The sequence below is a fragment of the Myodes glareolus genome, chromosome 11 (genome assembly GCF_982192425.1).
Source record: "Myodes glareolus chromosome 11, mMyoGla1.1, whole genome shotgun sequence".
Classification (NCBI taxonomy): Eukaryota; Metazoa; Chordata; class Mammalia; order Rodentia; family Cricetidae; genus Myodes; species Myodes glareolus.
This window is the reverse complement of record NC_142036.1, coordinates 72,579,211-72,596,787: the sequence shown is the minus strand read 5'-3', so window position 1 is coordinate 72,596,787 and position 17,577 is coordinate 72,579,211. Positions and strand designations below refer to the sequence as shown.

The 17,577-nt window shown below is 40.1% G+C and overlaps 1 protein-coding gene across 1 annotated transcript in view; it reads left to right on the top strand.

Moving 5' to 3' along the window:
- Positions 1-17,577, top strand: part of Scfd1 (sec1 family domain containing 1) — a 78,043-nt gene that overhangs the window by 17,692 nt on the left and 42,774 nt on the right. Inside the window, exons 8-13 of the mRNA XM_048415428.3 lie at positions 2,224-2,279; positions 3,056-3,141; positions 4,696-4,795; positions 14,615-14,754; positions 16,516-16,606; positions 17,242-17,315. Coding sequence (XP_048271385.1) covers positions 2,224-2,279; positions 3,056-3,141; positions 4,696-4,795; positions 14,615-14,754; positions 16,516-16,606; positions 17,242-17,315 — 547 coding nt within the window. The remainder of the gene's footprint in view (positions 1-2,223; positions 2,280-3,055; positions 3,142-4,695; positions 4,796-14,614; positions 14,755-16,515; positions 16,607-17,241; positions 17,316-17,577) is intronic.

Below are 17,577 nucleotides of genomic sequence, written 5' to 3'. Positions count from 1 at the left end.
GCTAGCCTCCCAAAGCTGAGCGCAGACACTCAGCACCCAGCTCAGACCTTCTGAGCTAGCTCCCTAGATACTGTTGGTAATGTGGCTCCTTAACATACTGTTGAGGTGGTTTGTGTATGGTTCCACCCTGTTGTCGGCTATTTTCTAGTTGTCTTTAGTTTCCATCATAGAAGCTTTCAAACATACTTCTGAGTAGAAAGGTCTGTGCAGGGTAGTTATCAAGATAAGTGCAAAAGCTTCCAGAAAATGCTGAGGAGAACTTGTACAAATTCTTGGGCTTCTTCCTTACAGAAATCCCACCCCCCATTACATCTTAGCCAGCAAGTTCCTGTGTCTTCTGGGTTTGTTGTTGTTGTTGTGTTGTTTTGTTTTATTTATTTATTTTTATTTTTATTTATTTATATTTATTTTTTAATTTTATTTATTTATTTATTTTTATTTTTGAGACAGGGTTTCTCTGTGGCTTTAGGGCCTGTTCTGGAACTAGCTCTTGTAGACCAAACTGGCCTCGAACTCATAGAGATCCTCCTGCCTCTGCCTCCTGAGTGCTGGGATTAAAGGCATGGGCCACCAACACCCGACTTGTTTTATATTTCTTTGTAGCCATGTATCTTCGTTTTGTTATTGTTGTTGTTGTTGTTTGTTTTTTTCCAAGAGTGTTAACTGCCATTAGGTTTTACTCAGGTCTTGGTTGTTGGTTGATTAGATTTTGTATAGTGACTGTGAAACCCAAGGCTGTACTAGGTAGACAGTGGCCTCCAGGGCTGTGCTCCAGCCTCTGTTCTCATTGTCAGAAGACTACAGGTGTATTAGACTGTAGTCCTGCTGTCATGGACACTCTCTAGCCTTGCCTGTGCTTGTGTTGTGGTTATGCTTTAAGGCACTAGAGTGGAACAGGCATACAAGTGATAATGTTTAGAACACTCATAATAATATCCAATTTTTGGGGCTGGAGAGATGGCTCAGCGGTTAAGAGCACTGACTGCTCTTCCAGAGGACCCGGGTTCAATTCCCAGCACCCACATGGCAGTTTACAACTGTCTGAAGATCCAGTTCCAGGGGATCTGACACCTTCACACCAATGCACATAAAATAAAGTTAAATAAACCATAAAAAATATTTAAAAAAAATAATATCCAATTTTTGCCTTAATACACACTAAACAGTAGAAGTTGTTGATTTTTTATTTGTTCTTTTTTTTTTTTTTCTCAAAGACAGGTCTTCCTATGTAGCTTGAGCCCATCTTGAAGTTCTGTCACCTCGCCCCTGCCTTCTGAGTTCTGGAATTGCAGCCTCCTTGCCCAGATGGCTATCTAATTCTGTACTTCTTCCTTTTTGCTGTTTTTGGTTGGGGGTGATTCTTTTGAGGTATGGGATCTCATATAGCCCACGCTACCAGGTCTGGAATTCTTAAATTTCTTGTCTCAATTTCCCGAGGGCATGTGTCACCATGCCCAGAATTTGTACATTTCAAGTGTTTTTTGAAATTTTTATAACAAGCTTGCTTAATCCAGGCCTCAGAGGAGAGGTTTTTAAAAATTAATCAGTATTGCACATTTTCACTTGTCCGTATGCTTCCCTGGAAAATGAAATACTGCCATGGCAACACATGGGGACCACAGAAGACTGTCTGTCTGTCTGTCTCCATGCGTGAAGTCTTCCTAGAGGGGTTGAACTTAGGTAGATCCTTTACAACGCCACAAGGGAAGAAATGAGGTCCAGTGAGTTGACGTAGCCATGGGAAGAGACATTTAGGGTCTCTTCACAATAGTAAAGAATGTGTTTGCTGTAGTCATTTAAGTTGGTTTTACAAATGGATAACCATCATTTGCTATTAAATTATTATTAGTAGTAGTTTTATTAAAGTAGTCCCAAGCTGTTGTAGTCCCTAAGTTCTTTTTATTCTTTTAAACCAAGTTAAAGTAACTTCCGTGACTAGAGGGTTGACTCATCCTTGGAAACTACAGTTGGAGGTCCAGATGCTGGCGTAGTCCGTCCGCTGAGAACTTGGTCACACTGGTCAGCTCCATATTAAAATCCTCCTCTTCTGGCTCTGATTATTTGTTACAGAGAAGGTTAATTTCTGAAATCTTGCTTTCAGTCTTGAGATTTCCCAGTCCTCTGTGTCTAACCTGAATTTGTTTACATCTTCACATCTGCTAATTTAAAGATACATTTTAATTCGTAGCCAAAGTTATTGTTAACATCTTTTTATTAAAATAGGTGCTGTTCCCATTATCCGATGCTCAAGAGGAACTGCCGCAGAAATGGTGGCAGTGGTGAGTCTCGGCCTCTGAGTGCAAACACAGCCCTGTGAGCTGCTCTCTCGCAAGCGAGTCAGATGTCTCCCTCAAGAGTCTGGATAGTGGTGTCATATGTGATGTACCAATGCAGAGATTTGGTTACTTTGGGACTCCCCATCCCCACCTCCCTAAATGAAAGGCCACCTCTGCGCATGTCTCTGCAGCAGAGTAAAACTGCCATCCGCGCGTGCTGTCCTGGTCCACACTGCTCTTTGTGACATGCACTTTTGCAGATTATTTTACACTTACCTTCCCGAAAATCATTCTGCATTTAGCTTCTTTTAGTAAGTGCTTATTAGCAACAAACACAGCTTTAATATTGAATTAAAGATAATTTCTTTTAAAGATTAAAAGAGGGATTAGGAGAAACAAAGAATTCCTTCAAACAAACAAACAGGCCTACAGTGTACACAGCATGGAAAGACGGAGTGCAATGAGCTGGGCTTGCCTTACCTTACATGTCTTGCTATCCCCGCCCTTCCAGACCAGCCTTTCCTCTTTTCTTCAGTTGTGCTAAGATTGCAATACAGAATGTTTATTAGTGGTACCAGGGTTGAAGTACATTTAAAAAAAAAATGGGTTTTTTTGAGTGCAAGTTACAATGGTATTAAAATAGTTAAAATATTTAGGTTCTGAATTACCACTTTATAAAGAAAATATAAGTTTCTTGATTATATACTGAAGCATTGAGTTACCTATTTAATATCATAAGAAAGAAAGTATTAATAGTTCATCTAAAATTTGATTTTCAGAAACTAGATAAGAAACTTCGGGAAAATCTACGGGATGCAAGAAATAGCCTTTTTACAGGTGACCCACTAGGGACTGGCCAGTTCAGGTGTGTATGGCTGTTAGTTTTTGTTTTGATTTCCTTGTGTGATAAGAATGCTTTTATCATCAGAGAATGATTTCTTACTTTTTCATCTGGTGTCAGAATCAAGGTTTTGACTTAATCTGAAGCATAAATAGATATCAAATAGAAATTATCTTCTTTCAGTAGAAATGTCTCCATACGCTTCCATCTGTAGAGTTCTTTCTGTTTACATGGGCTTCCAAGGTTTGAGGCTATTTCCTCTCAGGGATCAATCTTCTTGGTAATAAGGAAATGAACATCCTGTAGTTCTATTGAAACACTAATAGCTTGCAAGGTATTTCTGTCTTCGGCATGAGCAAGTAATGTCAAAGTCGCTGACTGTTCAATGCCTGTTGAGTAGGAATGCTGAAAACCCATGTACAGCAGAATGCATTTTCATTTTTATCAGTGGAAAACATTGTTGAAAGAAGCAGAGAAACTTGCTGCAATGTCTAAGAATTATTTAAAGACAGTTTTATAAAGTGAATTCTTACCTACAGATTCAGCTAATTAGTAAGACCTGTGAGGGCCGAAATAGCTGTCCTCTGGCAATGAAAGCATCATCTACTTGTTCATATGCAGTAACTCTGAGGCTTCTTAGCCTTGTGCACCGCTGCTGTCGGTACTACCCACGCCGGCCGGCTCTGTGTTACTTGTGTGGCCATCTCAGTTCTCCACTACCTTATGCCCTCATCTGCCTTCCTTGACTGTTCTAAGTATCATTCATACTGTTCCTCACTGAGCAGACTGGAATCGTCGGTTCTCACTGTTTGTTCTTGGTACCTTACTTAATAGTCTCCTTTCCGTGCTGTACTGTGTGCCCTAGGAACCAATAGAAGGGCACTGTTTTATTTGGTTGAATTTGGTTTCATCACAGTATTATGGCATTTTAACATGGTTGGATATATTTTGAGTTATCTTACTTAGCAGTTTGCTGGATGGGTGTTAGTTATGTTTAAATCCAACCATAGTCTAGTGGTTGTCAGCCATCTTGATTCTGCTGCCTGTAGACATGTGGTGAAGTCTGGAGACACATTTAGTAGTCTTAACCAAGTGTATGCCTCCAGAATCTAGTGGTGTGTATTGTGGCATGTCAAGAAGTGTCTTAGAATGCTAGACTTGACCATGCTCACCACAAACCATGGTGAGCAAATTATGTAGCATTAAATGTCAGGAGTGCTACAGTGAAGAAACCCTGCTGTAAGCCATATTCCTCCCTCTCCATGTACTCTGGAATAATAAACTGCACTCGGTAGTAAGGGCATCACTAACGTTTAGTCTGGAGTCAGTGCACTTAGGAAGACCCCCTGGCCTATGCCTGTGGGGCAGAGAGGCACTAACGTGGTCCTGGCATAGGCGGAGACCTGCATAGCTAATGTGAGCAGGTAGAGGTGCCCGCAGCTGACTGTAGAGAGATGTTACGTGTTCCACAGCTGTAGTAGCAGCTGCTCATATCAAAATGGCACACTGGAAGACACTAGGAAGTTTGAAATGTGTACATTACTGTCACGTTTATATGATGTTCTGACATATTTGCAGCTTCCAGAGGCCCTTGTTAGTCCTTGTCGATAGAAACATTGATTTGGCGACGCCTTTGCACCACACGTGGACATACCAAGCCCTGGTACATGATGTGCTGGTAAGAGGCTACATACAGCACTTTTTATTGGAATGTGGTAAATTCAGTAGTTTTCTTAATTTTAAACTAACACTGTAGCTACAGACACAAAGTTAAAAGGGATAAAACCGAAAAATATGGATAAAAATAGTGATGTAGATGCTAGAGAAGTAGTTCTGAATCCATGGTCTTTAAGTATAGGGTAAATTAGTGTATTGTTGGCAGTGTTGGGGAAGAAGTAATGAAGGAAGTTAAGTGACCATATTTTCATGTTAAGTAAGTAAAATTTAAAAATTGAAATCATTTCCTTTAGAAAGAAAAAATAATTCCTTCTTAGTTAAACTTGATTTAATAGTAAAATTGAACAGCGTTTTCATGTTGTGCATTATGTTTTCTGAAAAAAATTGCATGCTTAAAATTTGGTATTTGACTATGTTCACAATCATCCACTAAATGTTTGTTATGTAATGTATAGAAATAAAGCACAGCCCAACCTTCATAAATACATGTGTACGTAATTTCTAGAAAAACAATAGTAAGACCACAGTCTCCACTTTATAGACAGAGGAAGTGAGATATAAGAGAATACAACCTTGAGGTTCAAGGCCTGCCTGGGCTAAGTAGTAACCTGCAGCCACAAGTGAGACCTGAAAGAGAGAGCGTTGTTAACCAGAGAAACCTAACCCAGAATGTTAGCTCTAAGACAAGCCTGCTAGTTGACAAGCTTTCAGGGCTATAGCCTCGCATCCTCATTAGATTTCATATAATGCCGTATGAAGAGGAAACGAGGGCACACAACAGTGCATTTCCTTGAAACCAAGATATTTTAAAGTATTTGCTTAAATAAATCACATGTAGGAGTACTGGTAGAAACTGTCAGTTCTACAGGTACAACTCAGGAGAATGTCAAGGGAATACTGGTTAGCCATTCAATACAGAAAGCAAAAGAAACTAGAGAGCACCTCGGAAATGAGACAAGAAAGCCTATCATAGAAGGCCAAGTGAGAGGGTGAGTGAATGGACAGATGTTTTGGACCCAGGCTTCAGCAGTGATTAAACACACACACACACCCAAGTATTCCTGTCTTCCAGCAGTTGCATTCTAGCGAGAAGAGACAGGTAATAAATAAACAAAATACGTAACATTCAGAAAGTAGGAAGTACTCTAGATGAGAATAAAGTGCTGATGAACAAGATGAGATTTTAAAACCAGACAGCTCTCACATATAAAGTAACAGGTAACGATGATCCAATATAATATAATAAATATAATAATATAAGGAATATAATAAACTGTATAGCTTCATGGGGACAGAGCACTCTAGGTAGAAAAGTTCAGGTGTGTCTGAAAAGTGGCATTGTAGCCTAGTAGCCACGGTGAAGTAGTATGGGGGCCAGGTAGAAGGAAGCAAAATAGTACAGATCGTTAACTTAATTTGAGGAGCATGAGCAGTCACTCATCAATTTGAGTCAAAGCTGTTTAAATTGTCATGCTAGCTGTTTTGTTGTGGGTGGGAGAATTGGGAGTTCAGGGTCATTCTCATCTACACAGTAAGTCCTAGGAAACTTTATAGATACATGAGACCCAGTCAAAAAAAACTAAGCAAGAAAGAAGGAAGAAAGAAAAACAAAAGACAAATTTAGGAACCAAACCTGTTGAAGCAAGTTTAAGACGGATTTCAAAGAGAATAGTTTTAATTCCTTATTTTTTTCCTGACTAGAGAGCTGGAAAGGAGAGTGATTGCTGGAAGGACAATGTGAGGTCCTGACAAGTGAGGGAAAGTCACCACATTTGTGAGCCAGTCAAGAAAATAGTTAATGATGTAGAAAGACTATCCAGCGGGGGGCAGTAGCGAGTAATATAGACCTCGGTATTAACATTTGGGCCTTATCATTCTTTGTTGTGGGGACTTCTTAGACATTATGTTTGCCATCATCCCTGGCCTTGGTCACTCCTCCATACACCTGTAATACTCCCGCAATTTAACAACCAGAGTTTCTTCCCACCTTACCAAATGTACCCTGGGGAGAAGGGGTGGGAAACGGTAATATCTGCCTCTGATTGAGAGCAACTATTACTGACTAGTCAAGTGAGTTTCAAGATTGGAGTGGTTTTAGGGAGGAGGACAAGTAAACCAGTTGGAGATAGCAAAGGAGACAGACAGTCCCAGGTCCAAAACTGTGGGGGGGGTGTAAAAAAATTATCTCAAACTTAAAGAGGTAGCTGTTTGGAGTTCAGATAGAGAACAAAACCACAGGTGTTTAGAGCGATGTTCAGAATGGCTTTTCCCGGTAACTGAGTTTCCAGCAAGTGTAGCAGCAGGATTTCCAGACAAGGTACGAGTGGGAGATGGGGCCTGAGGGGGGGGGTAAAGAGACATACAGAATGGGCATGTTGAACATCTTAGTGGTCTCTACTACTTTATCAGCAGTCCCCAAACTGTGGTAGGGACCCAGAGGTGAAGGGTCTTAGTAAAAGCACGCCATTCAGAGGTCACCTCGTCACCTCTTCTCTCCTGCATCCAATGGTGTGGAAGCTCTCTAGAGCGCTGAGATATCTTGTGATCTTTTCTTATTTTATTTTTGTTTTTGTCTTTGTTGTTAAGACAGGGTTTCTCTGTGTAGCCCTGGCTGTCCTGGAACTCACTCTGTAGAATAGGCTGGTCTTGAACTCAGAGATCTGCCTGCTTTGCCTCCTGAGTGCTGGGATTTAAAGCATGTTCCACCACCGCCCTGCTGGGATCCTAATGCTAAATTTGATGCATTCCTGAGTTCCTTGACTCTCCTAGGTGTAGGAAATTGAAATACAAAATCCTGTGAGTTTGAGAAATAAGATATAGATGCCCATAATTTCAGCAGGAAAGATTATTGCCCAGTCCTTATTAGAAGACAGGCGCGTAGACCTGAACAAGGCTGACGTGGGTTCCTAATGAGGTCTCCTCATCCATGAGGAAGTCAGAATAAGGAACGGAAGTTTTTGTGCTGCCCGCTGACGCACTTGTTTCCCGCATCCTGTAGTCACTGTTGGATTGCTGAGAGCCTAGGGACAGAGCAGACATGGTGGCCCCCACTCTTCATCCTAGCAGTTTAGAGGGAGAGGCAGAGAAGTGAGTGGATGACCGGCTTATCTTTTCTAGGGTCGTCTTCTTGTGATAAAGTTGCAGTCTCATAGAGATTGTTTAATAAACTACACAAGCTTCAGGGACCTACTTCTCTGCGCATTTTATTACAGTTTTTAAATTTTTATTTGTTTAGTTTTTTGAAGCAGTCTCACATCATAGGAAGTTGACCTGGACTTAACTGACGGCAGTCCTCCCAAGTGCTGAGGGTGCACACGCCCAACTTAATACCATTTCAAATATGAATGGACTGTAGACGTGTGCCACAGATTAACAGATTGTAACTGCCATTATCTGACCTTGTTGTTGTTGTTGTTCTTTTTTAAGCTCGAGGGTGGTTTCATTAGTTTAAAAGGAAAACCTCCAGTGAACCTGCACTATAAATCTTGACAGTGCCCAGAGACACTAATGGAGAAGAAAAGAAAGCCTTGCCATGAGAGTTCAGTTGGCATGGTGCCAGTCACGTGATAGGGAGCCCCTGTACCAGAAAAAGCACTTGGGCTCTGCCTGGCATCTGCTGGGAGACAGAAAAGAAGAAGGAAAACCCAGAAAGATAAGACTGACTCAACAGAACAACATGGCAGCTTGGAGGGACTCTTATTTATTGAATTTTTTTTAAAAAACTACTCACTTTGTAATTTTCTTCAGAGTTTTCAGAAGTCTTAATAATTAATACCCATTGTCTCCACAAGATGGAGTAAAACTTCTAGTTTGCAAACAAAGTTGAAGTTTGATTTTTCTGTCATTTATGTTTGTCTGGAATAACCTAAGCCATTGGTAATTACTTATATATTAGATCTTGGAAACAACTGTGGTAATTGAGACAGCTTCCCTGCATATTAAAATGGTTAGTTCTTAAACCTAATTTTTTTTAATGGGAAATATACTCTTAAGACAAAAAACCTTTGTAATACCCCTTCCCTTTGTGAAAATATAAGAACCAAAGAAATGAGTAGGCAGTTGGCGGTTCGTTGAGCCTCAGCACTTGGCAGGTGGAGTGCTCCCCAGGGTCAGCAGGGGCGGGATTCAGCGTGGCAGCTTCTCCTCACTGAGCTCCGTTCTCCCCGTTTACACACTGCTCCTGATCTAGCCTTCTGTGCTGTTTCTGTCTTCTAGTCACTTAGTGAAAACAGGTTTAGATTTGTTTTATTGCTGTTTGCTCCTCTTATTCCCTAGTTACTTAGTAAATATCATGTAAGAGTTACCTATATGTGATAATAGAGCATTCTATAAAGATTATTTTTTTACTTTTAATTAATTTTTTTCTTTAATTAAATTTTCCTATCCCTGTTCTGAGTCATGGCCTTTGTCCTCACTGGCATTGAACTCTTGGAAATCTTCCTGCCTCAGTTTCCTACTAGTCCATGCTCATATCATTATATTTTTTTCTCATTATTTTCTGCGTTTATTTCCTCTCCCTACTTGTCATCATTGACCAAGGTTTTATAGTTCTAAAATAATACTTTATAATTAATATATTATCAGCTGTCAATGTAAATTTGTGGTTTTCTAGTAGTCCCACTAAAAAGATAAAAATAAATAGCTGGAATTTATTTTAAGATTATGTTTTATATAATCTTACCAATATAAATTTTAGCTTTCAACAAAATTAATTTAACATTAATATTGTATATTTCCTCCTTTATTTATGAAATTCTTTAAGTTTAGAGTGTTTTAATAATTTGTCACATCTCAGTTCTGACTAACTGCATTCCAGGTATTTATTTCACTATGGACAATAGTATTGTACAGTATACTTCTTTATCATAAGTTTAAGACTGAATAAAATGCCTATTAAAGTTGTCAAATACCTTCATATTGCAAGCAGTGACTTTATGGCATAGGGTCCATCCAGTTCTCAGATCCTAGGGTTATGAGGAACTCTTAAGAGTGAGCAAGCTCCCTAGAGACATTGCTGACACAGATACCTTGGGTTCTGAACTAAGATAACTGGATCATGCTCACCATCCTAATCACCATTTAGATCCCAGTGGCTTAGTTAAGGCTCTGTTGTTGGACACCATCTAATGTGAGCATTCCATCTGTGCCGCCCTCTTTTTGTCTCTCTAACTCTTCTCTCTCTCTCTCTCTCTCTCTCTCTCTCTCTCTCTCTCGGTTTTTCGAGACAAGGTTTCTCTGTCTCAGCCTTGGCTGTCCTGGAACTCACTTTGTAGACCAGGCTGGCCTCAGACTCAAAGAGATCCCCCTGCCTCTGCCTCCCTAGTTGCCATCTATATCTCTTAACAGCTGATAGGCTTAAATACATTTCCTTACTAACTGCTGAAAAGAAATGTTGAGTCTGTTGTCAGTTTAGAAAATGGATTTATGCCTTAGCAATCTGCAGAAACAGTTAACAATGTTGTTAGATTTTATGAGATAATGAATTTTTATATTTGAGACGTTACCATATAATTATAGTCATTCATTTTGATATTCACATTATCGCATCTTTTTCCTATCATTTGGCCAGGGCATCTTTTCAACATGACCCTATTAGTCTCTGACAGTTCCCTGGTTTTCAACCATCAGCATTTTCTGTCCCAAGCCTAACTGCAGCCATTTCTCCGGAAGCCATGGTTCCAATTTAAAGAGCATCATGCCGTGTGCTGGGTCTATTCTACTGGTATCTTTGCTTGTAGACATTTTCAGTGGTGAGAAAGATCACATCTTACAGTGTCTCTCATTCTGAGAGTGAAGAATGTGTTTTGCAATGACTTACTGCAGTAATATGAAACTTGTAACATTACATTAGGCAACCATTGGTCTTGTGTACATTATCAAAACATCAGTGTGGTCTCATTTTTTCTTTCTTTTCAGTATGTTGTTTTGCTTGAGTTTTATTTGACAAGCTGATTTGAGCCAAGGGAAACTTACATGACTTTTATAAAAGTAAACTACATGGATTTAAGTTGTCAGACAATTTAAAGTATGAGAACTAACATAACAATAATAATAATTTTAAGTTACAAAATAGCTTAAAATCTTCATATAGTTATTCTGATATTTTCTCTGCTTATTCAAGAGAAGAGTTTGGTTGTAGATAGGTATTTATGTAATTTTATCTGGAAGCTTACCTTCTGTAACGTGGATGTGTTTGTTCTGAAGTGACGTGACGTATTTGGGGCCTGCTGTGTAACTTCAGATTCTCTCCCAGCTTGTGGGCTCTTACTGAGCAGTGTAGGCTGAAGACGGCTTGCAAGTGCATGATTGAGTTCTCAGAAGTAGAATATGGTGCCTCACACTTCCTGGTGTTGAAGGCATCGTCCCCCGGTCACACAGCACAGAACAGTGTAAATGTGCACAGCCTTCCTTCTGCTAGAACTTGGTGTCTAAAGTTTACCCTCTTTGAATTTAGTTTGGGGGAAGACCTTTGAAGATTTTGTTCTTTGGATGATGTTTTAATCTTTGAAGAATCAGCGGGAGCTCTTGTAAATGTCGCCATGAGATTGAAAACCTGTTGTGTTAACCTGTTTAATTTTTTGGAGATCATCTCTGCTCTTTTCACTGCCTTTGGAAAAAAATGTCAAAACTCAACTTTTATGTAACTAGTAAATCTTGTCTGAAGGAACAGCTGTGGTTTGCAGGAGAGGCGCTCACCCACTCTGCACCTGAGTCATCATTGCTTCCTTTCCAGAGGGTGGCGCCCGGTCCCCAAACCACATCCCTCTCTGGGGGACTCTGCTCAAGCACATGGAGTTCTTAGGCTCATGGGTGACACATTTCTTCTGTCCTAATGGGCATCCAGGATAGGAGCCAGAGCCTTGCAGACACAGAGCTCTTGGGTGCTGCCTCACATGCCTGCGTTGTGTCCACTTCCACCATGACCAGGAACGTGTGTTTTCTCTTCCGGTACTGTACTTCCCCATCATCAGTTAGTAGGGGCAAGTTAGGGGTCTCTCAGTGGGAGCTGCTAGCCTTTGTCTGAAACCTTTGGTTGTTGACATTTTATTTTTGACTCCAAAGTACATCAGATATTCATTCAGTGAACTAGTTATTTGGTAATGGCATTTAAAGTTAAAAAGTTGTAAATTCAGTTCCAGGACAGCTACAAAGCTACAGAGAAACGCTGTCTCGAACAACAACAAAAAAAGTTATAAATTCTTGCCAAAATAAAAATTATTTGTATTCTTGTTTGCTTTTGTTACATGTGGATATAAATCTTAGCTCTGAATACATAGGTGTCATCTGTAATTTTGTTCACGAGCTGTCTTTGGCTGTAGAGATAGACTCCCCTAGCTTGTGAGAGAGGACAAGGTCACTGAAGGCTGCTCGATGGTTTTTGGCACTTCCCTGAGGGGTTTATTTATATCTGGTAATTTTGAGGCACCATTGTCTAGCCTTTCAGATCTGTCAGTGGAAACAGCTTAACTTCTGTTGTGTTACAAACCAATTGTGTTGGTTTTTTTTGATGTTGGTGTCCAAGTGTTGTTTCTTTTGTATGATTGAGTAGAGTACAAATTGTTTTAGCCTCCCAGTTTTGGAGATGAAAATGAGCTTTTTTATTTGCCTGCTGTTATGTAAGCAGTGGAAATGTTCTTTCTGCTATTGTGTTACTTCTCAGAACTCCTGGCATCATTCGGCCCCTGGTCCTTGTGTGTGAGAGTGCTGTCCGTCTCCAGTAAGAGTGTGCTCTCGCGTCCTTAGAGCGGACGCTTGTGCTGGAGTGCGCTGTGCGCTGCCGTGGGAATAGTGCTCACTGGAAGTTCAGGAAACAAAGCTTAGCTGTTTAAAGACAGGTCCCTGCTGTTTTCAGAGGTGACTTTCAAAAGCTGCGCTTCTCACATGCAGCTCTTCATGTTTATTCACTGTTGAAGTGTTCAGAGTGTGCTATTTCTACTCTACTCTGTGTGGATGACTTTTATGCAAAGTGCAGATTAAATATTAGAGTGGGAAACTGAGAAGAATCTAAACCAGTCCCTAGTTGTTCTTGAACTTGTCATGTGGGTAGTCTTTCAAAAAGAGATTAAAGGTTGAAATGTAAAACTTTATTCTTTTGTTTTTCGGGGCAGGGTTTCTCTGTGTAGCAGCCCTGACTGTCTTGGAAGCCCAGGCTGGCGTTGAACTTACAGAAATCCTTCTGCCTCTGCTTCCTGAGTGCTGGGATTAAGGGCGTGCGCCGCCGCCACCTGGCCAACAGTTTATTCCTCTTTGTCATCCTGGACGTTCATTGTTATTGTTACTCTTTCTAGCCTTTCTAGTAAGGAATCTGATTTCGAGTACTCGTGCTCTGTGACAGACAGTTCTGTGGGAGAGTTAGCATGTTACAATCCCACTGCCTGGGGTTTGGATGGTAAGGATACAGTACAGTCCCCAAAATAACACCTTCCATATGCAAGGAAGCTATTGTGTGTGGTCCCTCTCTTTGTTAGACTTCATGTAGCAGTAAAAGAAGGCTGCTTCATTGAGTCTGTGATTTATTTGAGAGAAAACAGACTTGTTTCTCTGTCTGGCAGTTTAGGCATCTTTATTTCACCCTTTCTTCGTATCAGAAGGAAAGTAAGGCTTCAATAGCTGTGGTAAAGAGTCAGTTTGTAAAAGTGAGAAAGTGCTCTTCAGAATCCCGAGTCAACACCGATGACTGTGTTTTATCTAGAAGAGGGTAAATTTGCTCAGTCTACTTAACTTGCTCAAACCTAGAAAAATCATTGATACTTCAAAACCAAGATAATCGCATCACAGTAATACCTGATAATTCCCTTCTTGCTCACCATTCTTTCTCTTACTTTCAAATAGCCTTGTTTTAGTTTACCCTTCTCCCCAGCCACAGAAGGGAGGATTTATTTGACTGTGGTTTGAGGGATAAAGTCCATGGAGACAGGGAAGGCAACAGGCCTGGCTCCTGCCAACGGCATCTGCTTGATGCATCGTGTCATTGTCTGGGAACAGAAGGAACTGAAGCTGCAGCCACGGGCGGACCCACTTCCTTCAGCATCTTGACCTCATCCCCCCAGTGTTTCACAGTCCGACAAAGCAGAACCACTAGCCAGGGACCAAACATTCAAATATTTGAACTTGTGGGGGGCATTTTGGGTCAAACCACGTTTTATCTCTTAACTCACTGCTGTTGAACAAAGTGGACTCTAAGATGTGAAAGAAGCCACAGGCATAGTGTGAAAGGGGAAGAGACAGCAGCAGAGAGTTGCTTTAGTTCTACTTATTGTGTGGATGAGATTTGGAAAATAAAGCGGTGTGGGGGGGTGCTATTAAACCTCACATTAGTAAAATTAGCCCAGAGCAGAGAAATGTAGGCACTGCTAGTCTGGCCCACTCTTAAGATTTATGTGAAAAGAGGCACAATTATTCTTGTAGCTTTAACCTTTATTGTGTTTTAACCTTTTAAAAACATATTTAAAGAATCAAATATGAGGGAATGTTATGAAATGTGTTTGTAACTGACAAAGGAGATACATAGGATGCACTTGCAATGTAATTCTATCCTTAAAGGAAATGTTTTCTATAAAGAAGTCTATGTTTTACCTGGAGAAACTTAATAGGACTTTTCTCTGTGTTTATTTGAGATTTTGATTGCTTCCATTAAACTCATGAACAGTGAGCATCTGTGGATGGACGAGGGCTGGAAGGGCACCTGTTAAACATTAGTCTGTGTTGTGCGTGGAAATACTGGAAAGGCCAGCAAGACTGGTTATTTTCCTTGTCTAGGAAGTGTGGTGGCTCTTAAACTCAGAAGACAGTTATTTTAAACTAGTTTACTGTTTCCCAGGACTTCCACTTAAACAGAGTAAATTTGGAAGAATCTGCAGGAATGGAAAATTCTCCAGCTGGTGCTAGACCAAAGAGGAAAAACAAGAAGTCTTACGATTTAACTCCAGTTGATAAATTTTGGCAGAAACATAAAGGAAGGTAAATGAGAAATATTAGTAATTAAAATGGTTATTCTTTATACAGAACTAAAGCGCTGACTGACCTAGGACACAGTCAACACAATCAGTGATTTTTTTAAAAAAAATTTTTATCTAATTAAATCCGTCCTCATTGATGAGTGTCAATATTGTCCCTTTCTTTTCTCTTTTTATTTTTATCTCGGGATGTATTTAGAGAATTTTGAATACCAATGCTTTTTCTCAGATGCCATGTATGGAAGAAGAACACGTTGTTACGAAAGTCATCATTATTCTCTCATATCTTACTTTGATCATACATCAAAACTAGAGAAACAAATGAACTCCCACCATATGCCGAGCTGTACTACTCCAGATTCATACCCGGATGATCCCATTCCTACACAAAGACTCGCTGCATCCCTGTTATCCATACAGCAACCACAGTAGCAGGGAAAGAACACGAGATCACACATCCACCAGTAGATGAGTGGATGATGAAAACATCATGTATTCTACAGAGTGGAAACATACTCAACCATAAAGAAAACATTTTCTTCATTCCTCTGGCTTCCTTAGATGGTCGTAGGACCACGTCTCGTCTTTCTGACCTTGAGCCTGACACATGGACATGTTTTTCATTTGACTGTGTGATACAAAAACTTTGGGGCCGTATTTTTCCTTTTTGTTCATGTTGTCCCTCATACTAACTCCATCCTGTATACAGGGGGAGGCTGAGCCTGTGTCTGCAGTCCAGAGACTTATTCAGTCATAAGAAACAAGGAGTGACAAGATTACAGTGATTTACCTCATGGTGTAGACCAGTGTGGACACCCCATTGTATTGTCTTTTACAAGTACCTTATGGGTTAGTAAATGCTGTAAAAATTATCTAGTTGCCATTGTGTCCAGAGAGGTTCTAAACAAAGAAAACTATTTCTCTAAGAAATAGCACAATGTTTTTCAATAATGATTTTGGAAGCATTTTAAATGCGTGTCTGTAAAGACATAGGTGTGTCTGTCCTCATCTGTGGGCCTTGTGGCCTCATCGTCCATTGTATTAAAGAGAGTAGAGTATAGCTGTGCTTTAACATGCTGGAGGGTTTGTATGTTTACGAGTTTTTTTTTTCTTTTTACTTAAAACTTAAAAAAAAAAAGTAAAGAAAGCCATGTGACTGTAACAAGGATTTGGCTTCTCAACAGGAAGCTGTTACTGTCTTTTTTTGACTATGGTAGTTTGAGATACTATTAAAAATTTTAAGTGATATCTTTACTTTGGAATTAGTGTCTATGTTTTCTTCTCTAGTGGTGGTGTATCATCAGCAAGGCCTTCAGAGAGTATGGAGAGGTTAGGAGAGCTTTCCTTACCGGAGCGCTGAACTAAGGGTGCTGTTTTTAAAATTACACTTGAGTAGTTCTCTGGTATTGCTAATTTCAGTGGCAGTATTTATTTAATGCTTAAATATACTTGTCTTCCTTTTATTTCAGTCCTGTAATTAAATAATAAGATATATTTTGTTTAAATAATATATAGTTGAAGAGAAAATGTGATTTCATTAATGAGAAGGCTGGAAGTAAAATTTAAATTTGTTCAGATTTCTGATCTTGATACAAACTTAAAATTACCTAGCTTTATTTATGTTCGCTGTTTTCTACCCATGTTATATATAAAATATATTCAAAACTGTGTTTTTAAAGTAATAATCTTGTATGTATTTCAAAATATACTTGCAGAACACGAATCTTTTACTGTCTACAGTTAATGCTGTGCACTGTCGTTTCAGCCCCTTCCCAGAAGTCGCGGAATCAGTCCAGCAGGAGCTCGAGTCGTACAGAGCCCAGGAGGATGAGGTGAAGCGACTGAAGAGCATTATGGTAAGGTCCTGTTTGCGTCCCGGACAGCTTCAGGGGGATAGCAAAGTGTTCACTTCCGTTTTCCCTCAGAAAAATTCAAGGCCGTTTATTACCTGAATAACAACATAGTCATCATCAACTTAAGGATGATGTTTTTGAGGGACTGCCTCACACCGTAGTACAGACTAGCCTCAGACTCATGGCAGTCCTGCCTAAGCTGCCACAACCAGCCTTTATATTCTTTTTCAAAAACAAATTAAATATTAAGAAGAAACTGTATTTTAAGGCATGGGTTGTGATTTGAAATAATACAAGTAATATTACTTTTAGAGATGTGTACGCCAGGGTTGCTCGTTCTTCCCTACTGTGAACAGAATTCAGCTGTGAGCCTGAGTCCTGTGTCTCGGCAGCCAGCATCTGGGCATTTCCTGTTTGGCAGTGCCAGCTGATCCTTTGCACACTCCTGCTAAACTGGTGGCCACTAGAACTTTTCTGTAGTTGTCAAAATGGATGTGCTTACACCCCCGAAAGGATACTGTTCATGTAGGTGCCCAATTTATTATTGCTTATCTTTATCATTATCTTTGGGGTGTGTTGACTTTTCTGATTGGGCCTGGCAATGGTACAGTTCTAAGAGCCTTTTCATCCCTTCACAGGGTCTAGAAGGAGAGGACGAGGGAGCCATCAGCATGCTCTCTGATAACACTGCTAAGCTCACGTCGGCTGTAAGGTGAGCACATATATCCCCTCTGCAGTCTTCCCCATGGTGGGCTTTACTTTGATAGATAAAAATCATGAATAACTTCCACAATAGGAAATAGTAGGCAACAGCCGCTGCGCCTCGGAGTCTGAAGACGTGAAGGCTTTGAGCACGTTTAAGTTGATCTCTGTTCCTCTTGGCTACGGTAGAGTAACTGCCTCTGTGAATAGTTAGCAATTTCCAACTCGGGTAATTTTACTAGGAAAACAGTATTAGTAATGATGTGGAATCA